Source organism: Lygodium microphyllum, chromosome 1 (genome assembly GCF_053477565.2).
Source record: "Lygodium microphyllum isolate KBCC chromosome 1, Lygodium_microphyllum_v1.1.10, whole genome shotgun sequence".
Taxonomy (NCBI): domain Eukaryota; kingdom Viridiplantae; phylum Streptophyta; class Polypodiopsida; order Schizaeales; family Lygodiaceae; genus Lygodium; species Lygodium microphyllum.
In genome coordinates, this window is record NC_141135.1 from 82,837,671 (window position 1) to 82,848,821 (window position 11,151).

At 38.7% G+C, this 11,151-nt stretch overlaps 1 protein-coding gene across 1 annotated transcript; it reads left to right on the top strand.

The window, feature by feature from the left end:
* Window positions 1-2,159: 2,159 nt before the first annotated feature.
* LOC148041325 (uncharacterized) lies at window positions 2,160-5,046 on the top strand. The gene is made up of 4 exons (XM_087678940.1): window positions 2,160-2,818; window positions 3,444-3,651; window positions 3,946-4,166; window positions 4,258-5,046. Exons 1-4 carry the CDS (start codon window positions 2,423-2,425, stop codon window positions 4,702-4,704), a joined length of 1,272 nt encoding a protein of 423 aa, XP_087535066.1. The 5' UTR covers window positions 2,160-2,422; the 3' UTR covers window positions 4,705-5,046.
* Window positions 5,047-11,151: the final 6,105 nt, after the last annotated feature.

The following is an 11,151-nucleotide window of genomic DNA, read 5'->3' on the forward strand; positions in this document are numbered from 1 at the left end:
AGATCAACTTCTTGTAGTTAAACTACATGAAATCACAAATACATCTTAGATAGATCAATAAAGACTTTTGATAATTTCACCTTAAGTAAATTTGTCAAAAAACAAGTACAAAGTGGGTAGTCTTGGGAAGCTTGTGCCAACCAAAATATTAAAGCATCATTACAATGAATGAACCTTAAGAAAATGCTATAGGGGATTCAGTACGATGTTGTTGGGGATTTAGCAAAAAGGGCACTCTAGTGGCTAAATAAAAATTAGTTTGCACTCATAGGCTACAACAAACTACCAGTGCATTGTTGGGCCTCCAATAAGAGGAAGGGGAAGCCATGATCAATTGATCATCTAGTTGTGCAAGTGCCTAGTTAGAGGTGAAGGAGTTGTAACATTGGATGCCAATTGAAACAAGGAGCATGCTAAGGGGCGCACACAACCCCATGTGTGTCCACATGAACTATCATAGTTGGATGCCAATTGAAACAAGGAGCATGCTAAGGGGCACACACAACCCCATGTGTGTCCACATGAACTATCATAGTTGAATGACATGGTTGCGGACTATCCATTTGCAATAACAATAAATTTATGATTTGAAATAAAGATATGATAAGTAAAATGTTTGTATTGCTTTATTACTGTTAGCTAAGAAAATATGGTCAAAATATTGTGATAGAGAAGGGGGGGGGGGGGAGATTACCTATTGTAGGATCAGCCATTGTGAATCTTGTCTATCAACGACTAGAGATTCAAATCTAACATTTCTAGAAGCTTTATCAAAAATCCAAAAAGGTTTATAAAGGGAGAAAGAGATTACTTGCACAACAGAGAACTTGCCACCATGGATGCATAGAGAGAGAGGGGATAGGGAGAAAAAGATTACATAAAGGTGCTGCCATGGAGAGAGAGAGAGAGAGAGAGAGAGAGAGAGAGAGAGAGAGAGAGAGAGAGAGAGAGAGAGAGAGAGAGAGAGAGAGAGAGAGAGAGAGAGATTACTTACTTCAGTGAATCGTGTCATGTTTGGTTATCTAGTAGGGCACAAAGAGGAGGTTGCTATGGATGCTCTTTTAGAGCATGGCACAAAGAGAGAGAGAGAGAGAGAGAGAGAGAGAGAGAGAGAGAGAGAGAGAGAGAGAGAGAGAGAGAGAGAGAGAGAGAGAGAGAGAGAGAGAGAGAGAGAGAGAGAGAGAGAGAGAGATTACTTACTTAGTGAATGGTGTCATGTTTGGTTATCTATTAGGGCACAAAGAGGCGGTTGCCATGGATGCTCTTTTAGAGCATGGCATGAAGAGAGAGAGAGAGAGAGAGAGAGAGAGAGAGAGAGAGAGAGAGAGAGAGAGAGAGAGAGAGAGAGAGAGAGAGAGAGAGAGAGAGAGAGAGAGAGAGAGCCTGCTTTAGGATGTAAGAGCAAGTTGTCGTGGATGCTCTTTTTGTGCAAAGCACAAAGACACACACACACACACACACACAAATTACTAAGGATGTGGTTGGAAAAGCCACATCATGCTCATGGCCATGGCCATGCATGCATATGCCTTTTTTCCCTCTTTGTCAAAAGAAACTTTTCACCTAGTTCGTTGTCCACATCTACTCCTTCACTGTAGACATGGACCATAGTCCAAAATACCGCACTGAAATGTAGTCTACTCTCTCTCTCTCTCTCTCTCTCTCACTAAACAACCTATTTTGCCAAATTGCCTAATGAGGTGCGACTATGTGCTTACCACTCAACACCGTCTTGACTACTTGCTTGTGCATGTTGTTGTTGCCTAGCCACTTGACATTATTACTTCTTGCCCAATTACCTACTACTGAAGCTGCATGTTTGCCCACTCAAAAGCACACCTAGAGAGGTCTACTACTAAGCTAAATAGTTTGCTTGAGATCTCAAAACTCTTGATAATTGGTATTAAGTTGAATGAACCAACGAAGTAATCCATAGTAGTCACTCATTTCTTATTACTCCAGCATGGGAAACCATGTGATCCTGGCCTTTGTGATAACCCATTGAGGAGAGAGAGAGAGAGAGAGAGTGTGTGTGTGTGTGTAGTGCGAGGTAGCCCTGGATGTTGAACCATGTCACACTAGATGCCATAGCCAAGTGATTAGTTTGTATTCAATGTAACGTAGATGTGTGTGTAGTGTGAGCCACCCCCGGATGTCGAACCAGCTCACACTAGATGCCATAGTCAAGTGATTAGTTTGCATTCACGGCAATGTTGATGCATAGGTAGGATGGATGAGAGAGAGAAAGAGGTGTTAGCGTTGTCCAGACTCCACAGGTGTAGGTATCAGGGCGGACAACTTTTGCAGCGTCTTGCGAGGGTTCGACATATCAACCCACAGTGTAGAAGTGTCCGGATGTGTGTAAATCCTGCCTATGTAGAGGATGGATAGCGGACGACAGTCCGTGTCTTTGTGAATCGTGATGCTGGCGAGAGCTGCCGGGAAGAGCCTTCTAGGCTTAGTTTTACTACCACCGAAGGTCCTGCGAAATTATCAAAGGCCGAAGGTCTTGGAATCTGCCCCCACAATTGTTTTCCGTGATCACGGAGCGGGACTGCAAGAATACTTGATCGGCAAACGATCCTACAGACAGCAGGCTGCCTGCAGAGAAGAGATGAGCGCCACTGCTTCTTCTTTGGAAGGCCATGGCGGCTACGGCCATGAATCAAAAGCCGAAGACGGCATGATGCGTGCAATGGTGCTGGAAGCTCCCAGGACTCCGCTCAAGAGGCTTCTGGTGCCGATCCCCGTGCCTGGACCCTCCCAGCTACGAGTTCGTGTCCTGGCCTGTGCTGTCTGCAGAACTGACCTTCATGTGGTAAGGAAAACTTTGAGTGTCTGTCCATTAGCGCGCTAAGAAAACATGTGTCAAAGCATATCCTATCTGTGACAAATCGTGGTCTTCGCAGAATCTTTAGGATATAGGCAAATATGTTGCAACTAGGTTTCTTCCTGCCTCCTCTCTGTCTGTTCTTAATGTGGTAAGATAACATGTGCTAAGAGATTTGCTGTCTGTTTCATCTATCCATCCTTGAGACCAGGTTTTTGATATTTTCCCATGCGAAAATGGGCTCTTTTCCATGTTTTCCCCTATAGTGTTCAAGATCACGAGCTTTTGTGAGGGAGGCACTGCATGCCTAGCTAGACGTAGTCCCTCCCTCACAAAAGCTCATGATGTTGTCATAATCTACAAAATGGGAATTAGAGTGGGAATTTATCTATAACTCTTAGTGATGTGTTCATAAATTTGCTGTCTGTTTCCTCTATCTTTCCTTAATGTACCAGTTTGTGGTAAGAAAACATGTGATCATAAAGTTCCTGTATGTGTCCTCTGTCTATCCTTGATGTGGTAGGAACATGGTAAGAGAATTTGTGGGCCTGTCCTTGTTTGCCTGTCTTCTTTAGGGACTTACCTCATCATAGCAGATTTTCTGTACCCTAAGGTGGATGGTGACCTCGACAAGCCCAAGCTGCCCCTCGTCCCTGGTCATGAGATTGTTGGAGCTGTTGATAAGCTTGGCGATGGTGTTGATGAAAGCCGCTTTCCCATTGGCACCAGAGTGGGGATCCCTTGGCTTGGGCGCACTTGTGGCAGGTGCTCTTTCTGCTTGGAAGGACAGGAGAATTTGTGTGATGATCCAGGTTTCACAGGTATACTCCCCTTAGCAAGAGCTGAAAAGCTTGTGGCGAGTTGAGTTGTCAAGATGTTCATTAGTATTGACATACAGTAGAAAGTATCCAAACTGACATGATTGAGTCCCCTACGATTCCTTAGAACCTTCTTTTGAAGGTGGAGAGCTTAAAAAAGAAGTGCATTACTGGTTTGGGTTGTCTGGGTTGTGCTGATTTTTCTTCAGTTGTATGACCTAGACTCTGCATAGCAAGCATGCATGTTGTTTGTTTCTAGATGTGCTACTTATCAGCACTTACCATTTGCAAATCCAGGTTATCAAATAGATGGTGGATATGCTGAGTATGCTGTTGCTGATGCCCATTACTGTTTCTCTCTTCCTGAGTTTTACTCAGATGTGCAAGTAGCCCCTCTGCTTTGTGCTGGTTTGATAGGGTATCGATCACTTAGAAAAACCGGGTTCAAACCTGGGGAAAGCAAGAAGAAAAACATTGGAATCTATGGCTTTGGAGCTGCAGCACACATCATTACTCAAGTATGTGATTTTTTTCTGCAGGTCAATGATTCTATTTTTGTGGGATTTTTGATTTCATGTCTGTTTTCATATCTGTGGACTTCTCTAGCAGGTTGCAATTTTTGAAGGACATCAAGTATACGCATTTACTCGAACTGGAGATCTTGAGGCTCAAGCTTTTGCTTTGAAGCTGGGTGCCACATGGGCAGGAGGTTCAACTGCACTCCCTCCACAGCTACTAGATGCAGCCATAATATTTGCACCTGTTGGAACCCTTGTTCCTGAAGCTCTTCGTGCTGTGAGAAAAGGAGGGGTAGTAGTAGCAGGGGGCATTCACATGTCACACATTCCTGAGTTCCCTTACTCCATTTTATGGGGTGAGAGGCAGGTAGTATCAGTTGCTAACTTGACCCGACAAGATGCAATTGAGTTTTTGGAGCTAGCACCACGTGTTCCAGTGAAGACCAGTACCGTAGTATTTCCCTTGGAGGATGCAAACAATGCACTAGATGCACTTCATCGGGGCTTGTTAGTTGGAGCGGCTGTACTTGTTCCTTAAAGAATACAGAGTACAATGTACATTGCATAAGGATTTTGGTGAAAGTTGTGCATGGGATTGTAATATAAGATGCATGCTCAGCTGGCAGCTTCATGAAAGGTTATGTGCATGGGATTGCAATATAAGATGCACGTTCAGCTGGCAGCTTCATGAGTGTGTCAAATGAATAGAAATGAAAGGTTATGTGCATGGGATTGTAAAAGAAGATGCATGTTCAGTTGGCAGCTTCTTGAGAGAGTCACATTGGAGCATAAATACAGAGTCCAGTTTATAGTGCAGCTTATTTTGGATGTATAAAAAGAACTCTAGTTTTGATAATACAGCAAAGAGGAGTTTCTAGTATTATGGGAGGACATCTTTTCTGTGCAATATTACTGGAAAAACTGAGATGCATTTTACAGTCGTGGTTTTTTGGGCATGTTTCTGCTAGCTGGACTGAGGAACAAACAAATTGTTTGAAGTTAGATGCATTTGATTCACCAGCATGAGCGGATTTTGCAAAATACTGTGTAACATAACCAGGGTGGTACCAACACCCTTATGAGATATTCAATGCAAGCTAATTGAAGAGCTTCTGCCCCCATACACATCTAACAAGAAAAAACATTTGAATAGAAGTCAGTGCAGCAAAAAGGAGTATTAGAAAGTTTGGGAGAGTTAAGAACCTGTAAAATAATTGTGAGGGGCTATCTTAATGCTCATAGTCTTTGGGCTTTTAGTGATAGCGACACTTGCAAAAGCAATTGATTGCAGTTCTTGTTTTTGATTCACCAGCATGAGTGGAATCTGCAAATTGTGTGTAACATAACCAGGGCAGTTATTGACACCCCTATGAGATATTCAATGTAAGCTAATTGAAAAGCTTTTGCCATGATACATATCTAAAAAGAAAAAACCCTTGCACACAAGTCAGTGCAGCAAAGAGTATTGGAAAGTGTCAAGAGAAGAGAGTTTCAAAAACCAGTAAAATAAATCTGGGGGATATCTTAATGCGCATAGTCTTTGGACTTTTAGTGATAGGACTCTTGGAGAAGCAATTGATTACATTTTTTGTTTTTGATTGTTGATTTAGATACTTGGGCGGATGCTTGATAACCTGCATAAAATAGTTGGGTTTTTAATGTATGCTATGGAGATGGCAATTGTGTAGAAATGCACCAAGAAGGGTCCTATAGGGTGCTTGAAGCTATTTGCAACTTGGATGCCTATGTATTTGCTATGTAAGACAAGACAACATGGATAGCTGAGTGATTGTGTGGCACTGTAGGGCTCTCAGTTTTTTTAAACACGGCTCAATGCAAATGGTTAGACTTGGCAAATTGACCATTACACTTTTTGTGGATGTGCAAAGTTTGACCAAGTCGATACACATATTCCAAGTGTGGATCGAGTGTATGGATGTCGTTGCTAGGGTGTTTTGTGTTTTGTGAAAAGCTCTGTATCAAGCATTCATTGCATACTAGTGTCAATTAGATGAACACAATGGAGAACAAGCATTGCGATCTCAATATCAAATATGAATAGAGAGGTACAAGTAGATGAACGTTACAACATAAATATTAAGTTGAAATGAGAGTATACGTAAAAGAGAACTAAATATTGAGCTGAGAATAGTGGACAACGGAAGACACATATCAAGGCTTGGAAGGTTACACAATGTAGAACGTCAAATGAAGGGGAGCTTGGATCAAGTTCAAGGATTTAAGGAACAAGCTGTTGGGTACACTTTAAAATATGTTTTTAAATCAGTTTTTTGTTGTAGATGCATAAACTATTTGTGATAGGTTTAGTATCAATATAAGGAGTTACTCCAAATTGTTCAAAGGTGGATTTGGTTATGTATTCAATAATAGAAGGATGTCTCTTTCTAGATTGACTTAACTAATAAAAGAGATAAAAAGGCCCAACTCTAAAATTTTGGACTTAATAGGAGAGCTTACATAGGATCAAGGATCCACGAGGTCCATGTTCACAAGGATCCATGAGGTCCATGTTCACAAAGATTAATACCTACTTTTTTGGATATATGTAAGGTGTTTTTTGCAATGTAGTAAGTACATCATAATATGATTACGAAAAAGTGTGATGGTGTTAGGTTTTTTTGAGATAATTTAAAAGCCCATGCCTAAATAGTGTGCATGAGAGAATAGGATGGTTTGTTAGAGTTGTAGAAAGTATGTCTAGTGTTTATGGTTTTTCCTTAGATTTCTATATTTTCGACCTGATCTCTCTAGGTTGAGAGTATTTTACAAGAAAATCTAGAAGGCAAGAAAGGAGTGTGTGCAAGAAAACTTGCAAAGTTAAGAAGGGAGAACATCAAATGCTACATAATGTAGGTGAGCTTGTAACCTTGCACATTAGGAGTCGCACATTTTTCCTAGAGTACTACTCGAGGAGGTCATCTTGCTAGATATCAAGTCATTTCTTACCATTGTGTGAAATGACACACAGATTACATTATTGAGCACTAGCATAGCATAATGTCATTGCAGCTATAAACAATAGATGTACATGATGTATTTGAACAATTGATAATTATGCCTTTACATGTACTATTGGAATGCTCAGTCACTCATAAGAACCCTAGGCTAAGAGAGTAAAAAGAGAGGTGAATTGAGGGCATTGAAGGAATATAATATTTGTGGGATGAGGACTTTTGATTTAATTATGATAAATTTCTTTTTCCAATGAGATATGAGATGAGTGCAAAGAAACTAAATTTAACCAATGAACTTATGTGTTTGCCTTTTGCATATCCACAATGGTTGTTTAAGGTAGGTACGAATCCTTCAATGCATCCATACCTTTTTGTGTGAAAAAGGGAGTGATTGATCCATACATTCCCTTTTGATTTGCACTTCTCAACACATTGTTGTTAAGCATGAAGGACATATTCAAAGTGTGATTTCTTTATAGGAAACTAATACTTAATTATTCCAAGCTAAAAAACAGGTTTTTGAAGACTTGAGGGTGGCATAGGATGTGGTCATACCCCTTTTGAGGGACTTTATAAAGGTAGAGCACCTATATGGCCCTATGCATGGATTGGTCCTGCTCAGTAATATGAGTATGTAGTGGAGGCTTGCGTATTCACTGCTTCAATGTACTTGGGCTTGTCTTTTCATTTTGTTAGGAACACAGAGCTATGGACATGCATGCGGTCTTATACTTTAGGCATGGGGTTGTGAGTCACCTAATTCAGATATAAACTAGAGTTTTAGTATTGTGGCTTCATTCTTGGGAGTGTGATAGTAGTGTGCTCTTGACTTTTTGGTCCTTGATCATATGGGTAGAATACAATACATCACACACACAATCATAATCTTAGATATCCATTTACTTTGGTAGACAAGAGGTATAGATTAGTAGCATCATTGGGTATTCAATTTGGTCACAGGTGATGTACTCATTGTATAGTTCATATCATTAGAGACCCTATTTATTATAATTCATGATAGTGACCTATATGGTGTTGCCCATTTTGATAATGTGATTGATGATAACATGGCACATAGGGATCTATAGGAGGTTCAAACCTTTCAAATGGTGCATCGTGAATCAACATTACTAGAATCTTTCGCAAAGATAAAAGGAAACTAAGCATGTCAACATTGACCATGAATATTATTTGATTTGTTGATCTAATGTGGATAGTGGATAGGCAAGAGGCTATTGAAACTCTATATTGTAGTGAGAATATCTTTTTAAAAAACAACACTCACGCTTTATGGATTGGCTAGCTTCGAGAAGAGGTAGAAAAGCCTTATGGGAGCTAAGAAAAATAAACGAGGGGAGATTTGGGACAAGACAAAAGTTTTAAAAAGAATAGAAAGGGTTGATAGAGGAATGAGGTTAAAGAGAGAGGGGCAATTGGTGTTCACAAAAAACCAAGGTCTAATGTCAATGAATTATAAAACATTCCAAAATACGTTGAAAATTTAAAGATGCAAATTTTTGTTTAATGCAAAATGATATGGTTAACTTTCAAAATCACTTTTAAAATTTAAAGGTTTAAAATCTTGAACTCTACGAAATTTCTATTTCTAAAAATAGCAAATACATGTAATTTGATTTGAAATTTCTTACAAAATTTTGAGAACATTTTTATATTTGTTACTAAAAATATTTTTGGGAATTTTAGGATAAAAAATTAGAAAAGAAAGAGGAATTTTAGGTAAAGAATAACGAAAAAATAAGATAGAGCAAAAAAAGAGGCAATATTGAAGAAGAGAGAAAGGAGTTTTGAAGAGAAGCATTGAAGGGAGAGTTCCCATTAGGGAAAATTTTGAGGCCAAATGGGCCATAAGAGAATTTGATTAATTTCTTAATCACCTCTTAAGTAGGTAAAAATGAGGGAAAAAGGACTCCTTATTAAGTGTGCCTTTTTCATTAGGTTTAGGTCTACTTAAGAATTAAATAACAACACCACCTCACTTTTCCTTCTAGGATCTCAAAAAAATGTCCCATTTTCCAACAACTTCAAAATGATCATTTGTGAACTTCAATTATATTTCATATTTAGCATTGATTTTTTCAATACTTCTGATTTTCTACCTTTTCACATATTTTTAGTATATTTGTATACACAGTTGGAAGAAGCTCGATGTATCATTTGAATTGTAAGTAGAAAGAAACTTGTTAATGTGTTGTTTGGAATACCAAGAACATACTTTTTCTCTGTGTTTGTATTTGCAATAGTCTTACAAATATTGTCGACTGTTTTAGGCCATTCTCTTTGTTTGCTTTCTTCTCTCACCCTTTCTCTTCTCTTTCTATATATTTATATGCATTATAAGCAGAAGTTTGGGGTATAATTTGGATTATAAGAGCTAAGAAACTTGTCAATGTATTATGTGGAATATTATAATTAAAATGTTTCTTTATGTTTGTATTTACAATAGTTTTAGAAGTCTCATAAGCATATGCTTAATTGTTGTAGGCCTCCCTCCCCCCCGCCCCTTGCATGCAAATATTCCATAAGGAGAGACTTAAAGTCCTTATTTGAAATCAATAGCACTCATTCTTTTTTGGCCAACCTAAATACTAGTGCAAAAGATTAAATTCATTTTTGTTCCTTCCACGAGACATAAAATTGATCAATGAGAATATTGTAGTTCTTTCCTCTCCATGTGAAATGCGATTCTTCCACTGATATGCAAATATGAAGCCAAAAGCTTAAGAGATGAAGGTAAGATCATGGACACCAAGAAACTTAATATCTTCTATGAACTTCTAGAAGATTTGAAAAAATTGTAAAAGATTCTTAGAAGGTTCTAGAGAAGATCTATTACATCAAGATTATTTATATGATTGCTTATGCCACCCATGCTTATGTTATCAATGATGTCATCATCTAAAAGCTTCCCCTTAGCTTCTTCAACTTTAGATAAATAGGGGTCTTGGGCTACAAGCCCTTTAATCTTGCTAATGCTAGGTTTTGAGGCTCTTGTGAGGTAAGTTCTCTAGTTCTAGTTCACACCATCTTTAGTTCTTGCCTTGTCTTGTATTTGATCTAGTCTTGTATCAAGATCTTATTTCATATGGAGGATATAGCCTTGTTGTAAACACCATTGTATCAATCTTATATCAAGAAGTATATGGTTGTAATTCCTTATCTTGCAATAAAGAATCAAGTTCTACTTCTTTTGCTTCTTCTTCTTCTTCTTCTTCTTCTTCTTAATTCCTTGTAAGTTGTGATGTGACAATCCTTGTGCTTGCCAAATTCTCGTCCCCCTTATATTTGTATATGTGATCTTTCTTGGTTATGATGGATACGGTGATGGAAAGTGTCATCAACACTTTACAAAATATTCATGAATAAGAACTTTGTGAGAGTGACACATAAGTACAAGTGGAGAAATCCCAAGCTTTGGGGTTAACCATCCAAGACCTTCAAAAGCGACTCCAAGAACTTTGAGAGGCAAGTCTACATCAAGAAGGCCTTTTGACATCTTGTAGCCATTCTTCTTCTAGTTACATGATGGAGCAAATGTCCAGTGTATCGAAAAGTTTGATGGAATGAGATCAAAGTTTAGAGGTTTTTTGCAGCATATGCAATTGCTCATCTGCATGCAACCAGAGTGCCATCTTGATGTTGTGGGGATTATCGACACACTCATTTGAGGTACAAACCTATCTTGGTTTTCACCCTTACTTGAGAATGGATCTCCACTACTTTATGATTTCAAAGCTTTTATTTGAGAATTCTCAACTACCATTGGAGATAGTATTAGAGCTAGAGTTGGCAAGACCAAAATAAGAAGTCTACATTAAGAACCTAGACATGCTTTAGGTTGCAATTCTTAGACTATGTAACCAGAATTCTAGTCTCCACCATTTGGTAAAACCTCTAGAACTCCTCTTGGAATTCTAACATGTTTGACAAGATGACCTATATGTATTGAATGGTGTATTGAAGATTTTCTTTGCATTGTCAAATCAATAAAT

Coding starts and splice junctions, on each gene's coding strand:
- LOC148041325 (XM_087678940.1), top strand. CDS start 2,423: ATGCTGGCGAGAGCTGCCGGGAAGAGCCTTCTAGGCTTAGTTTTACTA. Junction 2,819..3,443: donor GCAGAACTGACCTTCATGTG/GTAAGGAAAACT, acceptor CTGTACCCTAAG/GTGGATGGTGACCTCGACAA. Junction 3,652..3,945: donor TGATGATCCAGGTTTCACAG/GTATACTCCCCT, acceptor TTGCAAATCCAG/GTTATCAAATAGATGGTGGA.